The sequence below is a fragment of the Neltuma alba genome, unplaced genomic scaffold (genome assembly GCF_004799145.2).
Source record: "Neltuma alba isolate B1F8T4 unplaced genomic scaffold, ASM479914v2 tig00004466_pilon, whole genome shotgun sequence".
Taxonomy (NCBI): domain Eukaryota; kingdom Viridiplantae; phylum Streptophyta; class Magnoliopsida; order Fabales; family Fabaceae; genus Neltuma; species Neltuma alba.
The window spans coordinates 171,773-195,262 of NW_021633719.1; the positions used below are offsets into that span (position 1 = coordinate 171,773).

Here is a 23,490-nt window from a genome sequence, read left to right on the forward strand (position 1 = left end):
TTAGACAAAAGCAGCAAACCCAAACATTAATTGCAAAACTCAATCACATACAAAATTAGTTGCCTCTCAAAATTGATGTTTCAGTCACCTTACTATGTGGCACCTCCTAGGTATTAAGAAGGGACAATGACAAATTGCAGATTATAATGTTTTAATTTAGGTATCTAAGAGGTTAAAATCCTAAGGAAGGATGATACTGAAATTCTGAATGTTAATAAAACATTAAATACTAACATATTAAATTTAATTTTCAAAACAACAATCATAATTGTTATAAAAAATAATCATTTAAAATTAATAATTTTAGGATTAAAGGACTAAAAATATACTTTTTAGAGTTAAGGGACCAAATTAAAATCTTATATAAAGTTAAAGAATTAAAAGTATATTTTAGTCTTTAATTTTTTATTTACACATTAAATTTTTCTTGTTTAAATATATATTGATTGCTTTGATGCATGAATGTATGAAATTCATTTCATTTTTAAAACACTTTTAACGAAATTAAAAATTTAGAGGTTCTATTTATTAATTGAATTAAATTATACAAGTTACACTGTTGTATATTTAATTTATATTAAATCTGGCTGTAATATAATTTTCAGAAGCTAACCCGGGTTACGCAGGGTGTTAGGTGGGCAAGAGGAGAGGAGAGTGGGTTGGTAGGCGATGGGTGAAGCCTCCGGCTACTCCCTTCAGGCCTTCACCACCTCTCCATCCCTCCCGATTCCCAATATAACCCCTTCCCCATCCCTCCCACGCATTTTCAGAGTCTCTCTCTCACACACATACACAACTCCCAACTACTCACACCCACCAACCCCCTCTCGAGAGACCCTCTGCTTCATTCATCTCCTTCCTCATTTCCTCTTTCTCCATCACCAACCTCCTCCGTTCTTCCTCACCTACACTTCTCTCACTACAGCCTCCTCGTCGTCGTTATATGATACTATAATTTTGTTACATCTTTCTGCAGTTTCATAAGCAGGACCATCATGCAGCCTTCCACCTCTGTCAAGGCTATCTCGCCTTTCGATCTGATGACTGCCATAATTAACGGCAAGGTGGACCCCTCCAATGTCTCCTCCGGGGCTGCCGGTGAGGTTGCTTCCATGCTTTTGGGGAATCGGGAGTTCGTCATGTTCTTGACGACTTCCGTGGCTCTTTTGATTGGCTGTGTGGTGGTCTTGTTATGGCGGAGATCTGGCGGTCAGAAGGTCAAGGCTGTTGAGCCTGTTAAGCCGGTGATCGTTAAGGAGCCCGAGGTTGAGGAGGATGATGGTAAGAAAAAGGTCACCATCTTCTTCGGTACGCAGACTGGTACAGCAGAAGGTTTCGCAAAGGTAGGCTCGGTCAATTTTGCGCATGATTAGGCTACCTGAATGTGTTTAGGCTATGAACTCGTCAGCTTCGGCTGATTGTGCTTATAATTGGCTGGTTTGGCGTTGTGAGCAGGCGCTCGTTGAAGAGGCCAAAGTGCGGTACGAGAAGGCGACGTTTAAAGTCGTGGATTTGGTATTATTCTTTCTCCTGTGATTATAGCGTCTCCTTTTTTTATTTCTTTTTGATTGGTGTTGTTTGGTTTGGTATTTTGGCTTGATGCTTGAGTTTTCGTTACCGATGAGCAGGATGATTACGCGGCCGATGACGATGAATACGAGGAAAAATTGAAAAAGGAGACGCTGGCTTTTTTCTTTCTGGCTACGTAGGTTTTCGAAACTATTTCTGGCTCTATCTTTCTTGTAATGTCTTTAGGAAGTTTCTCATCGTAGTTTGATCTTTTGGCCATGGTATAGATATGGTGATGGTGAACCAACCGACAATGCGGCCAGATTTTACAAATGGTTCACTGAGGTAGCTTTAATTTACAGTAGCTGGAGTTGAATTATTATTGTTAGGGAAACTCAATGATATATTGTTTACGTGACCGTGATTTTAGGGGAACGAGAGAGGAGAATGGCTTCAAAATCTTCAGTATAGTGTGTTTGGCCTCGGCAACAGGCAGTATGAACATTTCAACAAGGTTTGCGTTGAACTCCTACTTTAACCTAGCATTTCAATTTTGGAATTTCCGGTTACTCTGTTCTTAGTGTTTGCTGTGCTCTGCTTCGTCCCTTTATTGGATCAGGTGGCTAAGGTGGTTGATGAGCTTCTCGCTGAGCAAGGTATTCTTTTGATTTCTTTTCGTTGATTTCTCTGAAATCTAGCAAACGTCAATTTGATTTGTATTACCATAACTAGTTTGACACAAGGCATATAGCCATGCAACACTTCTCTGGATAACCTTTGCAAAATACGAAATTGGGCAAATGGTCATGCCATTAAGAATGCATAGGGCGCTACTTACTTCCTCGCTACTCACAAAGGTCTTAATAGAAAAGAAAAACCAAATAAAAAACTCCACTGATCTCACCTGTCTTCTCCATTTGCAGGTGGGAAGCGTCTTGTTCCCCTGGGTCTTGGAGATGATGATCAATGCATAGAGGATGACTTCTCTGCATGGTAATGAAATATTTGGTTGATTTGTTAACATTGTTGTGTAATTTTTTTTCCATGCTGATATGTAAGACCCTTCTGTCATCTGTCTAACAATTGTTATTGCAGGAAAGAATTGGTGTGGCCAGAATTGGATCAATTACTTAGAGACGAGGATGATAGAACTGTATCTACCCCTTACACTGCTGCTGTTTTGGAGTATCGGGTTGTTATTCGTGGACCAGGAGATGAACAAGTTGAGGAAAAGAGCTGGCATAATGCAAATGGCCATGCTGTTGTTGATGCTCAACATCCATGCAGGTATGTCAGAGTGAAATTTTCGGTTGTGATTTGTTATTATGTCATACTGTAATCTAACACGTACTGCTTACTCCTCATGAAGGGCAAATGTGGTTGTACGAAAGGAGCTTCACACACCTGCATCAGACCGGTCTTGCACTCATTTAGAATTTGACATTTCTGGCTCTGGACTTGTGTGAGTGTTTGCATGCTGACGAATAATTGATATACAAATACTTTATCTATTAATGCACTAATTCATCTCTTGTTTCTGTGCATGATTTGTTTTACAGATATGAAACAGGAGATCATGTCGGTGTTTACTGTGAGAATTTGGCTGAAACTGTAGAAGAGGCAGTTAGATTACTAGGTCTGTCACCAGATACCTTTTTCTCCATCCATACTGATAATGAAGATGGGACACCACTTAGTGGAAGCTCCTTGCCTCCTCCATTCCCCCCTTGCACTTTAAGAATAGCTCTGGCTCGATATGCAGATCTTTTGAGCTCACCTAAGAAGGTTCTTCCTTTGAGCATGACGACTGTTGATTTCAATTTTTGTTATTTTTAAGATATTTTCTTTATGTTAATTATTTATTATTCTCTTCATATGTGTTCCAGGCTTCCTTACTTGCCTTAGCTGCCCATGCTTCCGATCCTTCTGAAGCTGAACGATTAAGATATCTTGCTTCACCTGCTGGAAAGGTTGTAACATACTTGTATCTTGAAAATTCTGACATAGGTTTTTGTGCTTACCTTTCTAATTTGATTGCTATTTTGGTTTTTGCTTATACAGGATGAATATGCAGAGTGGGTTGTTGCTAACCAGAGAAGTCTCCTTGAGGTCATGGCTGAATTTCCATCAGCCAAACCTCCAATTGGTGTCTTTTTTGCAGCCGTTGCTACTCGATTACAGCCCAGATATTATTCAATCTCATCATCTCCAAGGTTACTTCCTGTCTTTTACCCCTGCATTGATATGAGGATCATGTAGGAGAATTACCCTAGTGAATAAAGAGCAAGTTGGAGAAGCCTAGCCTAGCAGTTCATTTTATTCTCTTGCCATAACCATACATAATGATCGAGAATCCATGCCTACATTTCAAGATGTTTCCAAATAATGAATTTGCAGTATTTAAGATGTTCAGATGATGATGTTCATGACATATTTCTTGATAATTTAGTTAGCCCTTTTACATTCTGAATATCCTCGAGTCCAAGTCCAACTTTGGTCATTGGATTAAGGGTGACAAAACAATTACTTTATTCTAGAGCTATATTTTCTGCATTTTTCAAACGCTAATTGAAAAAATTACAGATATATTATCATATCTTTTTGAATTTGTGCATCTAAATATCTAATATGTTGCATTTCTGCAAAATTTGTCCACAGGATGGCTCCATCCAGAATCCATGTTACTTGTGCCTTGGTTTATGACAAAATGCCCACTGGGAGGATTCATAAAGGAGTATGTTCAACATGGATGAAGGTAATGTATACGCATCCTGGGTTATGTATGCTTGAACTTGTTGAGTTGTAAGGCTGATGTAATCCCTAAAGAATTATTGGCTTGCAGATGGTTATCTTTTGGCCACTAAAGTTAGTTAAACTGAACTGTCCATCTCTTGAGCTTTCAAAAATGAAAAGGAATTATATGAGGATATGGAAGCCAAATGTCTTGAATCCACTGCTTATTTTGTATCTAAATTCACTTCTGACGATGACTTTAACTTGTTTAATTGTTTGTTGTCCAGAATTCTGTTCCATTGGAGGAAAGTCCGGACTGCAGTTGGGCCCCTATCTTTGTCAGGCAGTCCAATTTCAAACTCCCTGCGGATACTAAGGTGCCCATAATCATGATCGGACCTGGAACTGGATTAGCTCCTTTTAGGGGTTTCTTGCAGGTTTGAACCAACTGACTTGCTATTCAATTATTCAAATCGTACAAATATACAACTATCTAAGCCAGTTATACATGTTTTTGTGTTTTATTTGCACTCCAGGAAAGACTAGCAATGAAAGAAGGAGGAGCTGAACTTGGCCCCTCCGTATTGTTCTTTGGATGCAGGAACCGTAAGATGGTGAGTTATCTATCCTTGATGCAGTTTCGTGACTTTTACAGAGAGTAGGCAGGGGTTTGGTGGGGAGGTTTTTAACTTTTTTTTATTTTGATTATTGATAATATTAACTAAGAATGCTTTTTTAAAGGACTACATCTATGAAGATGAGTTAAACCACTTTGTCGAAAGTGGTGTGCTTTCAGAGCTTGTTGTAGCCTTCTCTCGTGAGGGACCCACCAAGGAATATGTGCAACACAAGATGGCAGAGAAGGTACCTATCCTCTCTAACCCACCACCTTTCTCTCGAATAATTGTTCTGGTTTGCTCAAATTATCAATTGATCATTGATGGGGTTAACCTGCACCTAATCTGCTCTACTGTGTCTAGGCTTCGGATATTTGGAACATGATATCTCAGGGAGCTTACATTTATGTGTGTGGTGATGCCAAAGGCATGGCTAGGGATGTCCACCGGACTCTACATACAATTGCGCAAGAGCAGGTATGCTAAATGGAATTTATGCTGGGTTCAGAATATCGTTTTAGTCACAGCTTTTTGGTGGCTGTCAATTTGCTTCTTGCACCTTTTAAAGGAAGAGGTTGATGTTCGCCAGGAAAAAAAAAGGGGGGGGTGTTCAGATTTATTGATTGTCCACACTACCTAAATACATTAAATTTGTGATGGTGACGTGTATCCACAAATGGAAGGGTCATTTTTTGGGACATGTAGGTGCACACGTCATCAAGGGGGTTAACAATGTCTACTGTGCGAGCCAAGCACCTCTGGCACTACCTCTGGTCCTTAATAGAGCTCGATTGACTTTTATTTTGATCGTGAATATAAGATTTCAATCCACTTTGTTTTTTATATTTATTTATTTTTTCTCAAGATAATATTTGTAACAATAATAGTTTTAACCAATATACTTGATTAGCAGAATACTTTAGGAGAGATGACACTTATTTATTATAAATAACTAAATTAATTTTTTTAAATTTATTCAAATTAGTCAATTAGTTCTTATATTAAGGATAGGAGGTAGTGTACATTCCGTGCCCCTTTCTCTTTAACACACAAACACACACCCTATCTCCAAGTCTTATTTAATTCACAATGATTCTGCATAGGACATGGGTCGTTTCATTTCTTGCTGATTTGAGTGTGGCTAATGAAGATTGGACTTTGGTTGTTATCAGGGTTCTATGGATAGCTCTAAAGCAGAGAGCATGGTGAAGAACCTACAAACGAGTGGCAGGTATTTGCGTGATGTATGGTAACGACTTTATATATGAATACAAGGCAAGAAAGAAGACCGAGACAATAAAGCTTTGCGTAAATATGATATGTGGGTTGAAGTACCTGGAAGTGGGGTTTTTGCAACGTCCTCTTCTTGAAGCGCCCTCAAAGGGGGTCTGTGTACCAGTTGTCTTTTGGGACACTGGTCCCTGGATTCTTTTTTTTTTTTTGTTACTATTTTTCTAATGGATTCTTTTTGTTCGTGTAACTTATATAATTCAAGCTTTGGCAAAGATAAACAATACTTATATGATGTAAGGTAATTAATTTCGTTGTTTATACCTAGATTATGCTAGTATGAACTTGTATGAACCTGTAGAAAGGTTCAAGAACAAATGGGTAATATTATTATTTGATTACTTGTTTTCGCTTTTGTTGTTTTGTCTAGAATCTGGAACTATAATGTATGAGCACTCTAATTTGTTGTGGGGATGAGACAACAACTGTTTATTCTTAAAGGAAACAAAGCGGTTAGAGATCCATGGGAAATATATATAATTATATACTACATAATTATGAGTAAAATCTCCTGAGCTAACTATGAGAACGTCCGGGGGTTCAAATTGCTCAAATATTTTTTTGGGGGGAAAACAAGAGTTTGGTATAATTTTACTCGTATTATTTGCAATGTCAATTATGATGGACCCGCTATAATTCCAACAAAAAATTGGTCATTTAGCAGCGACCGTGACGCGTTAGGGTGGCTGGTGGTTATAAAGTGTTCTCAAGTCGTTTTATTGTTTGATAGTTGACACGATGATATTTGCAGCAAAAAATAAGAATAAAAATTGTAACCAAAAAAAGATGTGGCGTAGACGCGCGGTCTTTCGGTGTCACTGGACGGCACGGTATTGTGGCGCCCGCGCAAGTGACGATTTTTGGCTGGCCAATTATACACATAACTTCCAAATATGGAGGCTTGAAAACTACAAAATGCTGCAACTTGGACGGAAAGATCCAAAACCCCATATATTGTTTTCGACCACTCGTGGGGCACCCACTCTCTGGTGGAATGCTTGATCACTTTCCCAGACGCCATTTCCAGATTTTTCACTCTCTCTGTTCAATTCAAGTCCAAATATTTACGCTTGTGCTTACAACATTATTGTTGCTGCTCCCTTAAATAATTAAATTACCACTCATACTTTTTAAATAAAAAAATCCGAGATATTTTTGTAACGTCTACGGTAACAAATTACAATTTTGAGGAGGGTTCCAACACTCTAAAATAGTTTTTTAGATATGTCTAATATCTTAAAATTATTTGGAGTGCTTGATAGTTGATGCACATCCGCTTAATGAATTTTTTAAGAAGTTAACGACGAAATTAAAATTGCTCAAAAAGAAAACCTTTAAGGGCAAAATTGCTCTTGAAAAAAAATTAATGAAATATTTTAGAAGCTAGATGAACTACAAAATATTTGAAGGTATCAGAAGCATTTGAAAAAAAATATTTCCTGGATAAATCTTAACCTTTGATATTAGAGCAGTAGTCACTAACACAGTTTAAAATTGTAAATAGAATTAAACAGTTAGAAGCATTTATTAAAAAAAAAAAAAATCTACAAGGCGATTCATAATCTAAAGCAGTAATGATGGCAACTACTTGGTGAGGCGGTGAGGAGGTGACGGAGCATGTGCTCATCGACCCTAATATTCTACTCTTTCATCAATTCCTAATTCTTCAATCAACTTTTTACTTCTCTTTCCTTCCAATTCTTTCCCTCCCACCAAACACCTCACTACAAGCCCAACAACGCTTCCTTGCCCCAATCTTCGCTAGAGAGACCAAAGCCTGTCGTCCAATCTCAACCACATAAAACTTGAGGCTCCTATCATTTTTATTTTGTTGCATATTCGCGTGATTCCAAGTCATTATCTTGTCCCATGACTGAAGTGAGCAAGGAACAGAACAGCCAGGACAAAATAATCAAACTGAACAATTGTTGACCACAGAATATTGTATTCTTCGATACAATATTCATTGTATATACAAGTTTTATGATTGACATACAATTGAAAGAGTTAACTTGTAAATTGTATTTTCCCTTGTGTTAAATATCTGGGTTCTTACACTTCTTGATTCAAACCAACAGAAAAATGATCCTAAAATTATTGCTTGTAGGAAAGGTACAAGACTTTTTATTTTCAAAAAAAATAATGAATGAACGAATGAAATCAATTAGAGTTTTAGCTTATGAATATGTTTATATACTCTCATTCACATTCACTGAGCATGCCAAAATCTGCACCTTTTCCTTTTCTTTTTTCTTTTTTGGCCAAAATTTGCACCTCGCATTTAGTTAGAGGCCTCTAATTTTTAAAACATAACTTAACAGTTAACAGTTACAATAGCATAGATAAACAATAACAACCTTCGATCACGAAAAAACAAATCTATTTCAACGGTTATGTAGTAGAAAATACCGATGCATAAAATTCTACATTCATATTGCATAATGTTCACAATGCGTTGAAAGAATTCACTTCAATCCTATTTTTATTAATCACACTAACTAATTTTCTTTTTTCTTCAAAAAAATACATTTGACAAATTGATATCTATTAGTCAATGGCTTGTCCTACAACGTTTCTTTTGGTGGTGGTACTCTTCCCTACTTTCAACTAAATTGCATCAGAAACAAGATAAGGTAGTGATAATTTAAATTTTGCACCCAAAAAATAGGTACTAATAATTTTATACCAAAAAAATGATTTAAATAAAGAAATCCTTAGAAACAGATTCCTGAAAGATCAAGCACCATGGCAAAACATTGTCCGTGATGAAATGCTTATCATCTTGAAAGAAGCAATGGAACTATTATATCGCAGAAAAAGCTCCGCCAATAAATACAGACTCTTCCAATGAATATGTTTTTCAACAGTCACTTCGAATCTGGATTTTATAAATCCTCACCAACTATTCATGCATCGATATCAGAAAAAGCAAGCCACAAGAAGAAAATCACAGGCAAACGAAATCCTCCAGCAGAATGGCTTAGGACCCAACAACACAAAAGATCTGTAAGGAATTCTGAGATCCAACACAAACCCATCCCACCAGAAAGGGAACTAACTCATAATGCATTATCCTCTGAATTAGATATAATATTAATTGAAAATTGAAACAGAAGAGGCCGTTAGCCAACATAAGATTAACCCGCCTTACATCAACACATTGTTCATGGTCACCAATTCGCATAAGGGTAGCAATGATCTAAATCTCTACATTAATAAGCACAAACAATGCAACATTTGATGGAAGGGTAAACCGGAGTTCTGTTGAAGCCATGACAACCATGCACTTTGGTCATTCTAATCTTGTTCAGCATCTTCAATTTCTTCATCCTCCGGTACTCCGCGAAGGTAGAGAACATTGTTGCATCTAGAAATAAAAATAGTGAAACAATTAATCAATTAGTCTGACACTTTTAAAAGGGTCCAGTATAGACGTTTATTTGGTTTACATATACTAGTGTTTGATGTTTTTGATCTAGGTTCAAAATACAGGCAATGCCAAAACGCCCATGCTCTGTAATTACAGTTTTCATACAACACAACAATCTGTCTCACATTTTCTTTGGAGAACCTTACTCTGACTAAATTTTAATTTTGGTCAACTTAATATTGCATTTCCTGACCCCTGAAGAGTTGAATATTTACTCACATAATTGAAATAACGAGGGAAATCATAGTAAAGAGAATATATGATAACAGTAATTTTGAACAGTATAAAAACAGATTAACAACCTTCTAGGCAGAGATAACTTGGTTCTGATTAACATATATCAAGATTTAAAAGACATAATCACATAATGCATGGCTTCTGAACCACAAAATAGCATTAAAAAGAAAAGAGAAACAGCATTTGATCTGAGACCTCAACATTACTCACATCGCCGGGAGATTCTATGTAGACTTGCTAGCAAAACATGAAAGCCACTTCAAAATAGGGCGATCGGGATAGGTACCTGATTAAAACTTCACCTAAATTTCCAGTGAACTGACCCTCTATGTACTCTTCTGTGTTGGCGAGCTGCAAATATTTGCATATTAAAAATAATGTTAGAAGCAAAAATCTAGTTTCCATCTGGTTGAAATTAATATGGACCTTTGTAGAGTTTATTTCACGTGTCTAACAATTAGGTCCGTTGAAATGGACAAACAACTAGCAACTCTAGTGTCAATAGACTACAAGGCATTAATATGCCAAATACTATCTGCTATTGGGTCACCAAAAGAAAAAAAAAAAAAAACGCAGCAGCGCAGAAACAAAGAACCTAAGACAGTTCAAAAGTTCACATCTAAGCTAAAACCCCAAACTCCAACCTCAAACATAAACAAAATCATCATACAAACTTGCAAAACTGAACTTGAACAGACCAAAGTATATTTTGCCTCTAAATACACGCAAGTCACAAGAAATATTGTTAAGATTCAGGATATTTTTAAATTTACTTCACATGAAAGTCTTAAAATAAACTTTACCCCACCAGCAAGTGGGGAAAGGAACATATTAGCCTTTAATATAATACACCCCACTGTACCACCACCTAAGACTCCTTATATTGTTTTGTACCTTTCGCAGTAAAAAAAACATGGAAGGGATAATGCGAACATGCCTTTATTCATATAATATATATCTATAAAATCTCACACAAGCCATCCATTCGTAAGCAATGAACAAGACAACTCTCTAATTTATTATTTAGAAGCCACATGAACAGTACAGCTTGCATTGGATTCAATGCCTCTGTTCTATCATTATTATTTTATTCTCTTTTTTTTTTAGTATTAGAATCTAAATCTAAATTTCCCACCTAAGCAAAATTAAAAAAAAAAAAAATCTAGTTTGCACACAATCTAAATAGACAAAAGCCTAAAGCAAATAATTTTATAAGACTCTTCAAAGTTATAACAACAGAATCAGCCATAAGCCACATAAAGTAGTTCCATACACAAGAAAGCACCCAAGAGTTAATGTAGAAAACGCACCTGCAAGTTCATGTAGGAATCAACTGAAACAAGAAAACCTGGAAAACAAAATGAAGATTAAAATCCATTAAGTATTAGATTTAAAGAATAAATTCTGAACTATAATTTTATTTGCAATGGAACAGGTGAATCATTACACCATCTGATAAGGACCATACCTTTATACTCCATCCCCCACTTTAATTTTACAATAACAGGCTTTCCAGTCAAATTGTTCAAGAAAGGCTTGGGATTAACAGGTATAGTCTGCAGTTTGCAAGGAAAGATATGGTTACAATGCAACGGAAGTTACCAATATCACTAACTAAATGAATGCAAGAAGAAATAAAATAAATTTACAAATGCAATATGAAATGTGAATAGAATGTGAAGTTGAATTGGTTGTAGTAGTTAATAACCAACTTAGCAAGGGGATTAGTTCAGGTGTTACTTGAAGACTGAGCACCTTATAAATGCAGCAAGGGTTGCAGGAGAGACTATTGTTGTCGGCTGTTAGTAAACTTTAGTTTATTTCCTGTTCTACTACCTTCTCTATCTCTTTCTTTCATAACAGGTGCTATGACTATCAGATCTTATTATGAGTACTCAGTGAGTTTATTCTATTAGTTATGCTAAGATATTATACATTCTGTTATATATTGTCATACATTCTGTAATATATATTGTGATGGTTAGTCAATGAAGAAGCAGCCAAATTGGATTAAAATATCACATCATTTCTACAATTTAAATTCTTTGTGTAATACTTGACAAAGAAAAAACTATATGAAGAGTAAGAGATTCTAAATTATATTCTTACCACGTGTAACATATGATCTACATTCTTAAAAAATAATAACAATCTCACCAAAGAAAATATACTTCTTCGAGAATTTCTTGTGAAAAATCTTATCCATCAAGAGACACAACAAAATATTTAAGTATACGATTGAGCTTATAGAATACAAAACCGATTCATGATATGTCAGACACCGGGAGAATAAAACGCCTCACAAAAGAGGCACAAGGCTTAGAGAGGCAGGAGTTGTCAAAAGGTTGGTTGCATATAAGCTACAAGTTCATTTTCAACTCTTTGCACGATCTACATTTTCAGTACTCTAATCTAACAATGAGAAAATTCGAGGAATGTCTGAACAAAGAAAACTTAGATTCTATTCACAAACTATGCTAGCAGCAGATACCACGTTTCAAAATATGGCAAACCCAAGAAGAAATTTGAAACGCAAAACCATACGCATTAATATTTAGTGGTAGTCGAAGAAAATTCCCACAAAAATATTCTGTGGAGCAATTTTTCAAACACATCAGGAGCCCAAGCAACGGAATATTTCAAGGCCAGGATCGAAGCCCCCAAAAAATCCAAGACGCAGCCAAACAGAACGGCACCAGACACAACGAAAACGCTAAATCTCCAGAGTTCTCGACCAGGAGACATGGTTGGAAAGGGCGCACTACATGTCTTTCCAGGTAGCCTCAATCGAAAATAACGACTACTTCTTAGGAACATACAGAAGGTAAGAAGATACTCACAGCCATTAGAGAGGAGAGCAACGCGGCAACGCTCAGTGGACTTGAGGGGCTGCCAAGGGTTTTGGCTTTGAGGGATTGTTAGGGTTTATTTGATGAAGAAATCGGCGGGTAGAGAACAGGTCCCAACTAGTAAAATTTTTTATCTCAACCAGTTAAAAACTATTTTTAAAAAGTACTTTTCCCTGTACCAAACACCCCAATAAATGGTAAATTGACGGAAGAGGACTTTAGAGGAGCTTCGATGTGGGTATTATTTTTTCAGTTTTATAAATGTATTTTACTTATGAATTGTTACATTGATTGGGGTGTTTGGAAACTAAAATTTTTTGTTTTTGAAAAAAAAAGGAGAGTGTGAGAGCCTATAGGATATGTATCTTTTTTTTTTATAAACATATTTTTTTATAAATATATTTAATCTTATATCTTATAAATATATATACATATTAATTATTTATTAATTATATTATCTTATGTATTATTAATTATGTTAATAAAAAATATATTATTAACAATTTTATTCCTTCAAATTAAAATATATCATAAAATATATTTTTTCTGTAATTATCATATTACCTTATGCCTTTTTTAGTAATTTGTACATATAAAAAGTGCTTCTGGTAACAACTATCCAAACACTCTCACTTGTCAGAATCATTTTTTCACAAAATCTATCTTTCAAAAAATCTATTCTCCTCAAAATCTATTTTCCAGAAGCTATTCTCCAAACTATGGTTTGGTTATATCCAAACACTCCCATATGTTGTTTACAAAATTTTTTAGTTGTATTACATGATTTTTTTTTCAGTGATAATTTTGATCTTTGAGTTATTATGAGTATTTATTTTTGTCTCTCAAGACTATATGATTTTTTTTTTTGATCAATTTTGGATTACAAGTGAAGCTCATATTCTCTTTTTTTTCCAAAAAAAAAAAAAGCTTCAATTGTTGTATTCCCAGCCCAATGCTTGGTAAGAGGGAGGGAAGGGAAGAAGAAAGGAAAAAATTTTTAATAAGCTTAATTTAAAAAATTTAAAAAGTCGGATTCTAAAATTTTGATAAAGAAAAAATATAAGAGAAGAGAAAGAAAGTTTAATTAAAAATTTTTAATCCTACTTTTTTAATTTTTTAAATTAAGTTTATTTAAAAATTTCTTTTACTTCGTTTCTTTTCATTTCTCTCATACCAAACAAATCCTAAGAGACATAGTACTACCCTGATTCTTAATACTCTTCTGGTCCTATTTATAAGGTGTTTGGAAAAAAATTTTGTTTAGATGTATAATTTTACTCTTCATTTATTATTGTATTGATTTTATTTATATAAGGTATAATGTTTATTAAATAAAAATAAAGTTGAAAAGTTGTTGAATTTTAAATGAAAGTTAATGAAATTTAAGGTTTTTCTTGGTCTATGTGAAATATATTGGAAGTAACTTATAAATGGGTTTAGAGGAGTAAGGGTTAGTTAAAAATTTGATTTGATTTTAAATATAAGATCTCAATACTAATAGATTGCTAGATGCAAGTGAATTTACTGATGCCTTTCCTTTCATATTTATTTTTAATCAATTTTGGATTACAATTGAAGCTCATATTCCCCTTTTTTTTAAAAGAAAAAAGCTTCAATTGTTGTACTCCCAACCCAATGTTTGGCATGAGGGAGGGGAAGAAAGAAATGCGGAGGAAAAATTTTAATAAGCTCAATTTAAAAAATTTAAAAAGTTGGGTTCTAAAATTTTGATAAAGAAAAAATATAAGATAAAAGAAAAAGAAAGTTTAATTAAAAACTTTTAATCCTCGTTCTTTAATTTTTAAAATTAACTTCATTAAAATTTTTCTTTCATTTCCTTTCCTTCCATTTTTTACATATCAAACAGACCTTGAGGGACATAGTATCACCCCAATTCTTAATAAAAGTTATCTAAAAATTCGATTTAATTTTAAATATAAGATCTCAACACTGAATGATTGCTAGATACAAGTGAATTTACTGATTCCTTTCCTTCCATATTTATGTTTTGTCTTTCAAGACTATATGATTTTTTTTAATCAATTTTGGATTACAATTGAAGATCATATTCCCTTTTTTTTACAAAAAGAAAAAAGCTTCAATTGTTGTATTCCCAACCCAGTGTTTGGCACGAGGGAGGGAAAGAAAGAAGTGCGGAGGAAAAATTTTAATAAGCTCAATTTAAAAAATTTAAAAAGTTGGCTTCTAAAATTTTGATAAAGAAAAAATATAAGATAAAAGAAAAAGAAAGTTTAATTAAAAACTTTTAATTCTCGTTCTTTAATTTTTTTAAATTAACTTCATTAAAATTTTTCTTTCACTTCCTTTCCTTCCATTTCTCTCATATCAAACGGACCTTGAGAGACATGCAGTATTACCCTAATTCTTAATAAGAGTTAGTTAAAAATTTGATTTGATTTTAAATATAAGATTTCAACACTGATTGATTGATTGCTAAATAGAAGTGAATTTACTTATTCACTTCCAACCAAGACAAGAAGCTACTATGAAAATAAATATTATGGACAATTATTTTGAAGGACTAATAAATTATTTATGCTGAAAGACTCCTGTGAATAAAACACTTTCAAATTCAGTCCTTGAGAATAATTGTCCCAAAATACCAAGGTACCAAAACCTGTATCATTGTTAAATTAGCTGAGGTTTTGCCGCATTGGCAATGATAGGGCATCGGGGAAACGAGGGGTCCTCTTCCCCCACCCCACATTTTCTTCGCTACTTCCATTTTGTCCCCTCTTAAATCCACTGCACATTAATGAATCAAGGTTCAATGATTTATTATGATTGAACTAATTTTACTTAAATTAATACTCCCTCCGTTCCTTATTATAAGAGACATTTGATGCTTATGGCATGTTCTTATATATAAGAGACACTTAAAAGTTGTCTCTATTTTTTTGTATTGATTTCCTATTTTACCCCTATTTATTTTGTCTCCAACTCATACTCTCTCTTCCTCCCACTTCTCTTTCTTTTAATAATTTAATTGTTCTCTCTCATACTCTCTCTCCTTATTAATGGGGGTATTGTTGGAAAAAATATTATACTTTTTACATATTAATTGTCCTCAACTAATTTTAACTGTTTTTTTGATCAACGTAATTTAGTTATTTGTCTCTTATAATAAGGAACGGAGAGAGTATATTTTTAAATATACATATCACATTATCAACTATTTTAAGTAAGAAAGATAACCAGCAGAGAAGGGAAGACCAATAGAGAGGAAAGAAGGCGTATAAAATGAAAATTAGACAAAAAAATTTCACAAATTTACATAAACCTTAATGTTCAACTTTATACCACCTAAAAACTTCTCATCATGAGCTCAATTGATGAAGCCTTTATCCCGTTTCTCGTAAGTTGCCTTTAACCTGTTTTCCATAAGTTTTCCTGATGATCTCGACACATACTGCGGCTTGTGCACAATAATTTATAAGTAGTTTTTTAATTATAATTTATAGAATATGAGATAAGTATGTGAGAAAAATTTTATCTCGATTTACATAAAATGTGCTTATAAGTGTTTTTAAATGCTTTCCCAGACATGCTCACTAAAAGATAAGGGAAAATCATATTACTTCTCTAGTGTGTAAGATTTAATTTGAAAGTGAATATTAGTTTTATATATAAGACCTATTTTATATGTTTATCAATTTTTTTCAGATTAACCCTATTAATATTTTTTCAATAATAATCAAGTAAGAGAATGAGGGAGGGAATTAAGAAAGATGATTATAATGTTTTAAAATAAACGTATCATATTAACTAATTTAACTAATATTCTTAATTTACTCAAATTAATTAATTAGGTCTTACATTTAGGATTATAAGGCTACTATATAGTTTTAAGAGATTAAAATACTTCATAATAAGTGAATAAAAAATTTTAATGCAGAAAATAACAACAAAAATTCATGCTGCTCATCCGATTTTTAATGATTATATTTTTGTAAAACGTCATAATAATTTTCTCCAAAAAAACAAAAAGCATGTTCTTGACAACGTCCAATCCCTGGGGCTGACTTCTAAGAACATGTTCATGTTGTATGTTAGTTAAACTAGAGGCTGTCTTCCAAAAATTATGTGCATTTTTTTTTTCATGATATTAGCAATGTATTTTTTTATGTACAAAAAAAACAATGTATTTTTTTAAGGGAGAATTATTATGAAGCCCCAAGAAAAAAATTTAATTATAAAAAAATCTCAATGATAAGTGAGTAGCATAAACCGGTTGTCATTTATTACACTGAAATTTGTTATTGCATACTCCTCAGTTGTCGATCAATTTTAGGGTAATTAAATTTCTTTATTGGGATCTTATTGCAATTTCCTTTTTTTTAATAATGCTCAAATTTGATAGAATTTTGCAATCACATAATTATATAAAAACATTAACCTTCTCATATTCACCAGAAAAAATTTGGGTGAATAAATTTGAAACGTTAAATTTGAATTTTTCTTTATAAGTTAAAATATTCTCAAGTCACTTTGAACTTAAGGTTAATTTTTATTAGACCGTGAATATTAAGATTAAAGCTCTCTTAACAAGTACGCTTTCTGAAATTCGAAATTTTGTTCTCCTTCTTATAGAGTAAGATTGCTTACTATCACAACCAATCAACAGGGTAAGCTTTAATTTTTCTATTCTTGTAAGTTCTTTTTTCTCATAATTCATGTATCTATTTTTTTTTTTTAATAAAGAGTTCAAACTCACAATAAAGACTTCCTCAATGAGGGTGTCATTAGACTATAAATCTCAATATAAAGATTAAGATATGCACAAAAACAAGTGTCTAAAAGTGGCAGGAAAAAAAAACGATAAAGATGATAATAAAACATGCTCCAAACATAGAAAAGTGGATGTATATTTGTTGGCAAGCAATAATTTGAATGTGATTAAGAGAAGGATATGAAATTAGGAGACAGCAAAGGCAGAGTTGTTATAAATGATGGAAGGGGGAAGCTGTTCGGCTATCGCGGCGACCTCGTCTCCACACAAGCGCACACTACACAGCTCATGCACTCTTCAATTTTCAAGATTATTGGGCCTCTCCTTTCCATATTTATTATGCTTCCTTCTTTTTCAAGCATTCATTTTTTGGCCATCCCAATGTAACCCCTATCAAAGCCTTGTTGACCTGTTTATAATTATGATTTCTACTTTTAATTGTTATTAATTAAGCAGACTTCAATTCAATACATCATAAACTTAGGCCAAATTTCATATCACTATCATATCAAGTTCTTCTATCACATTTTACTATATGACGTATTATTATTAATTCTTGGATCCCATGAAAAACATTACACATGATAAAGTGTGATTAATAAGATCTCGAGTTAAATATCGTCCTAAATTTACATCTACTATGTAGACTTAGGTCTTGAAGCTTAATTATTAAGTAGGCTTCAATACATCATAAATTTGGGTCAAATTTCATATCTTTATCATATCAAGTTCTTCTATCACATTTTACTATATGACGTATTATTATTGATTCTTAGATCCCATCAAACAATATTACACATGATAAAGTGTAATCAATTGAAACTTGAGTTAAATATCATCCTAAATTTACATCTACTATGTAGGACTAGGCCTTGAAGCTTAATTAATTCCCTGCTGTTGTTAGCAAGAATGAATGAATGAATAAATAAATAAATAAGCTTATGAGGCAGATTCTTAGAATTTAGGCTTACAATAATGCAAGGCTAGCTAGTCTAACTTATTTTCAATTTTAATATTATATTTATATCAAAGCAAGATTTTCTTCCAAAAATCTGATTTTGATGAAATATTTATTCTTTTTTATGATTAACTTGGCATGTTTTTATCAAGTTTGATTTAGAAACACCTAATCTTTTGCAGTCACAAGCAAAACATACCCACCTTCTCTTCCAGCTATTTATCTCCTTACTATCACTCCCCACTTGCCTCCCCTCTGATCTCTCTCAATGTCCATATAAAACAAGGACAGCACTTTGAATCGATCACTTTCTGATAGGTCCACATCCGGAATATATAATCCCCAACGCTCCACAAATCGCCAAAAGGAGAAAGAATTAAGCTGAGAATGAATAGTTTCAACGACCAACACAGAAGGCACAACGCAACTTGGAGTTCGTTTCCTCTTGCTCTCTGCGGCAGTTCCAGCAGTGGCAGTGTGAGGAGGGTCGGTGAAGAGGAGGTGGAGGACGACGTCGGCGACGATCTCGTGTCCAGAGTGGTCCCTGCGGTGACGGTGGTGCTGGAGGGCCGGTCGATCTGCCACCGCATCAGCCTCCACAAGCATGAGAGCTACCGAAGTCTGGCCAAGGCTCTGAGAAAGATGTTCGTGCAGGATAATACAGAAGAAGAAGTAGAAGTTGGTGGTCCTGATGATGATGGTGTTGATCTCTCCAATGCAATTCCTGGCCACCTTGTCGCTTATGAAGATATTGAGAATGATCTTCTTCTTGCCGGTGACCTCAACTGGAGGTGAGTCCCTCCCTCTCTCTAGAAATTGTCTCTATTAAAGATTTCAACTGCGACAATAATTTGGTTGGGTGATAAATCAAACTATACAAATGTTACAATACTTTGTTTAATGAATCTATTTGTGTAAGATTCCATTTGATGTCTTCTTTCACTTTCTTTAATTTCGGTCACTAGAGGGATCCTCTCAGAGTTATATACTTTGTTTGATGAATCTACATCAATTTATTACGATATTTATCCTTATTTTGTATATAAATCTTTGTTTAATAATATGCAGACTGTATTATATATTTTTATATATGCTCAAAGGGAATATGGCTTCTTTTTGAAGAGTTCTTATGTGGTAAAGTATTTCACATAATGAATCATTTTGATGAACGCACGTTATTGCATGTCTGTATTAGGGATTTTGTACGTGTGGCGAAGAGAATCAGGATATTGCCAGCCAAGAAGGGAAACTCAAGGAAGAATACAAGAGCAGTATGATAGTAAGACACCGTTTGTTATGCAAAACTATTGAGTGATAAATTAAAATTGAAAATTTCTTATATATGTGTTCAAATCCTGCTCATATCTTCTTTAATTTCTTGCATTAGACATATTTTTTTCATTTTGATAATGTATGCATAGCATGTTTCTAATGTTATGTTCAATATTTATTTTCAGTCCCGGAAGAATTTTGTCCAAGATAATTATAGAAGTTCTTCATCACTATTTATTCAACTAATTCTGGATCTTAATCACATGAAAACAAATTATTACAAGCGTTTTCATTGGCATCGATCTGAATAAACATAAAATAATTAATACACATTTATCAGAGCTGGTAAGTTTGGAAATAGATATTGGCAGTTAACCCATGACTTGTGTAAGATTTGGTAAAATGGTGCAACACGAGCTCCGCTTGCCAGCGTATGACCAAGTGGGGACGATAGCTGACTTTTTCTTTCATTCATTCTCAGTACAACCAAAAAAAAAAAAAAAAAGCTCTCTGGCTGACATATTTCTCTCTTCCCACATAAAACATCCTGCCAATGCATAATATTTTCCCCCTTAAGTATTTATAAGCTTTTGAGTCGAAAGAGCACGTTTGGCTTGACAAAAGAAGCCACATTGGTTTAACATCTAGCTATTGCAGCTAATTTTTTTCCATAATCACTGATACATACTGAATAAATACTATAAATTGGAATTCCATAAAGAGTACCATATACCAAATGTTTATCGTTGCATGAAGCCTTCGACAAGCTATTGTCGCTGCAGCAAGTGGAGTAGTCAAATTAAAACAATCTCAAAAAACTAAATCATGTTTAGTGCCATGAGAGGAACATATTAAATAAAGGGCTCCAAGCTTCTCCGGCTGAGTCTAGCAGCAGTAATATTATTTCCAGGAATATTCAGGTGTATCACAATGCACACGACATTCCACGTGGTAAGATGATCAAATTTGTCGCCAATTTAATTTGAAGATTCAGCTTCCCGTCTGGGTAAGCAGGACTCCGAGTTCAGTTTCCACTGTCTTCAAATGGAGGCAAGCCCCAGTCATTAGGGTTGAAATCCAACAATGTGTTCAAAACTTGGTCTGCTGTATCATGAAAGGATTTATCAAGCCTTGGATCTGGAACCATAACAACAGACCTGCATGACATTCATAAGCCAAAGGATTAAGACCAGGAATACGGAAAAGGTAGTTACTTCTATTGTACAATTTATCTACGCCTAATTAGGAATTAAATGCAGAGATAAAACGTCCTAACAACACATTCGTAAAAGCTTGGTTGGCACTTGGCAGTCAGTCGTTTGTGCTTGGGGTTCCAAGAAACATGGGTCTTTAAGATGCATCAACATCGTACTAAAATATTGCCAAGATAAGTCACCAGGTCATTCTTTTTACGAAACAAACAAAGGTCATTTTCACAATATCCAGGGACCACATCAAATGCCTTCCAGCTCTGCATCAACACAGATAACTCATCACTTGCTTCATCTTGTCTATTTCTCGTTATCCTAGATTTATTTTCTTTCCAGACAATATTGCTAGACAGTACCCAAGCAACGGCTTGATCTTATTGCCCTACACAGATTACACATTCTGACAGCAGCCTGTGATGAGCCAACTTAACATTCTAGATCCATTTTTGACTTGCCAAACTAAGTTTAGGCCTCTTAATCATGGTGACTAACATAGAATAGTATATCAAGAAAAATCAATCAGCCATAAAACTCCAAAAATTGAATTTTGGTCACTTCAGAAGTTCAAAGCTAGCCAATTAGAGCCTATGTGAGCTAACTAGAGTCTATAATTCAACAAAGGTGCACTAAAAAAATTATTTAGATTGTGTTTGTAAAAAGGTAATGTAAGAAATAAGGCAGATGCGAAAGGAATCTTGATTTTTGTTCTATCACAACCACTAGATACGAGACAAACTACATAAACATACTGCACAAGGATTTAGGCCCCCAACTTCCAATATCTGTAGTTTTTCTTCTCTGCCAAAAGATCCTCTTCTGTCTAGGAGAGAGAAAGAGATAGGGGAAGGCCTCACCTCCCCTGTTTCAATCTCTATCTTACCCATCCTCTCATGTTTTTTCCCCGCCTTAGGTTGATGCCTGATAGAATTAGAATGTAAAACATACTATTTATGGTTATGTAAAGTATCTTTCCAGCCTATAAACAAAAATATAGTTATGTAATGTAAGTAAGAATGAGAGCCCCGCTTTATATCAACGTGACAGATGCACTCTGTCATATTTGACTGGACTGTGGACAAACAGCTTGTTTCTTCAATAAATAGGCTGAACAACCTATCACAGTATATAAAGTGAAGATTTGATCTAGCCCAGGCACCGATACCTTGTTGATGCGTTTGTATATGTCATGCACTAAAATGGAGGATATGAAATGGCCAAAAAAAAATAATGGAGGTTAATATGAAATTGAAAGATCTGGCAACCAACATATCAAGATATTTTACCAAACTTTGCCCTTAGCACATTTAGGAAAATAGAATCTGCCAATCTGCCAATGTTACACTGAAATATCATAAAATACACTTACATCCCAGCATTTTTAGCTGCAAGGACTCCAGAGGGTGCATCCTCGAAAACAAGAATATGACGGGGATCTATTGGTCCTCCCTGTTGACCATAACCAGTACTTAAAAGCATCACTATACATGATTTCAAATTCAACAAAACAAATAATTAGTTAAATGAACTAAGATCAAAGCTCAAAGGATGTAAAGGAAAATTTTGTTTAATCCTTAAATCAGCAGATAGCTTGTCAACAAAGAAGCATGTGACGTTCATAGGATGGGTATACCTCAAATCTCTTGGCTGCAGTTAGGAATACGTCTGGAGATGGTTTGCCTTGTTTAACTTCAGGGTCATCACCAAGAACAACATGATGCATCAAAGAAACAGTTCACCATGTCTTTGCGTTTTTAATTCAAAATGTCTCCTGTGAGATCTGCAATAAATAGCGTGAAGCGTCAATACAAATTTACTTCAAAATTTAATAGTTCTTTTTGTATTTAAGAGGGTGAACGGTACCCAGTTGCCAAGCAAATAGGAACTCCTTTGACATGTAGATGCCTGAGTAACCGGCTAGCACCTAAACAAAGATCGCATTAGAAAATGGGATGGTATGCATGACACAGAAATTCATACCTTTTATGTTAAATAAGCCAATCATAGCAAAAATGTCAGATTCAATGCACGATAGTCCATTAATTAGTCCTATCAATTTAAAGAGAGCATAAGTCAATCCCTTCAATAACATAGCAGTATACATTGCATATATTTGTAGTTCATAAGTTTGAGACTGACGTGTAAAGGAAAGATTCATTAGCATGATATTTGTGTGGTATGTAGAAGAGAGAAGAAAAAAGAAGAGAGGAGAAGAAAGATACCACAAGGCCTGTGTCTCACAATAGATTATTTTTAATTACAATATGTTAGATAATGACAAAAGAATAATGTTTACAACAGCAAAGTGTAAAGCACATTATAAGTTTATATTTAAATTACATAGAAGTACACATTTCCAATACTTGAAATAACTCCTGTTTGATTTTAGCATGAATGAGCAAAAATTCAATCGCATGACATCTATTATGACATTTATAGAGAAAATAGGATACCAAAAGGCGCATGCCATCCAGGTAGGTGATCTTATGCAAATTTTGAGATATGATTAAATATGACAGTGGAAACTAAAAAGTGAGGAACAAATTATAACAATTGTAAGTTCATCTGTCGTGTCGCCCACCCACTCGTCCTGAAGGTCTAAAATAATCCTCAGGGTTAGTCAAAATAGGGGAAAAA

At 34.3% G+C, this 23,490-nt stretch overlaps 3 protein-coding genes and 1 pseudogene across 3 annotated transcripts; 2 read left to right on the forward strand and 2 right to left on the reverse strand.

Moving 5' to 3' along the window:
* Positions 1-820: 820 nt before the first annotated feature.
* On the forward strand, positions 821-6,504 carry LOC114744865 (NADPH--cytochrome P450 reductase-like). The gene is made up of 18 exons (XM_028933001.1): positions 821-1,343; positions 1,456-1,515; positions 1,629-1,705; positions 1,797-1,854; positions 1,940-2,023; positions 2,129-2,165; positions 2,433-2,502; positions 2,605-2,796; positions 2,879-2,971; positions 3,069-3,294; positions 3,396-3,479; positions 3,571-3,722; positions 4,168-4,264; positions 4,530-4,679; positions 4,779-4,856; positions 4,984-5,106; positions 5,223-5,336; positions 6,032-6,504. Exons 1-18 carry the CDS (start codon positions 996-998, stop codon positions 6,110-6,112), a joined length of 2,124 nt encoding a protein of 707 aa, XP_028788834.1. The 5' UTR covers positions 821-995; the 3' UTR covers positions 6,113-6,504.
* Positions 6,505-9,098: 2,594 nt separating this feature from the next.
* On the reverse strand, positions 9,099-12,777 carry LOC114744861 (probable small nuclear ribonucleoprotein F). Its single transcript, XM_028932998.1, has 5 exons — positions 12,657-12,777; positions 11,285-11,372; positions 11,127-11,164; positions 10,103-10,167; positions 9,099-9,516 (listed from the first exon to the last, which is right to left on the reverse strand). The coding sequence occupies exons 1-5, from the start codon at positions 12,660-12,662 to the stop codon at positions 9,447-9,449; spliced, it is 267 nt and encodes an 88-aa protein (XP_028788831.1). The 5' UTR covers positions 12,663-12,777; the 3' UTR covers positions 9,099-9,446.
* A 5,973-nt stretch (positions 12,778-18,750) lies between these two features.
* On the forward strand, positions 18,751-19,887 carry LOC114744859 (auxin-responsive protein IAA33-like). Its single transcript, XM_028932995.1, has 2 exons — positions 18,751-19,164; positions 19,569-19,887. Exons 1-2 carry the CDS (start codon positions 18,761-18,763, stop codon positions 19,648-19,650), a joined length of 486 nt encoding a protein of 161 aa, XP_028788828.1. The 5' UTR covers positions 18,751-18,760; the 3' UTR covers positions 19,651-19,887.
* A 419-nt stretch (positions 19,888-20,306) lies between these two features.
* Positions 20,307-22,777, reverse strand: LOC114744864 ((DL)-glycerol-3-phosphatase 2-like; annotated as a pseudogene).
* Positions 22,778-23,490: the final 713 nt, after the last annotated feature.

Excerpts from the sequence above, each read along its gene's own strand:
- LOC114744865 (XM_028933001.1), top strand. The coding sequence starts at position 996 with ATGCAGCCTTCCACCTCTGTCAAGGCTATCTCGCCTTTCGATCTGATG. Across the intron at positions 3,480-3,570 it reads TTGCTTCACCTGCTGGAAAG|GATGAATATGCAGAGTGGGT; the intron begins GTTGTAACATAC and ends TTGCTTATACAG. Across the intron at positions 3,723-4,167 it reads TCAATCTCATCATCTCCAAG|GATGGCTCCATCCAGAATCC; the intron begins GTTACTTCCTGT and ends ATTTGTCCACAG.
- LOC114744861 (XM_028932998.1), bottom strand. Across the intron at positions 11,165-11,284 it reads GTGGGGGATGGAGTATAAAG|GTTTTCTTGTTTCAGTTGAT; the intron begins GTATGGTCCTTA and ends TTTGTTTTCCAG. Across the intron at positions 9,517-10,102 it reads TTAGGTGAAGTTTTAATCAG|ATGCAACAATGTTCTCTACC; the intron begins GTACCTATCCCG and ends TTTTATTTCTAG.
- LOC114744859 (XM_028932995.1), top strand. The coding sequence starts at position 18,761 with ATGAATAGTTTCAACGACCAACACAGAAGGCACAACGCAACTTGGAGT. Across the intron at positions 19,165-19,568 it reads GCCGGTGACCTCAACTGGAG|GGATTTTGTACGTGTGGCGA; the intron begins GTGAGTCCCTCC and ends TGTCTGTATTAG.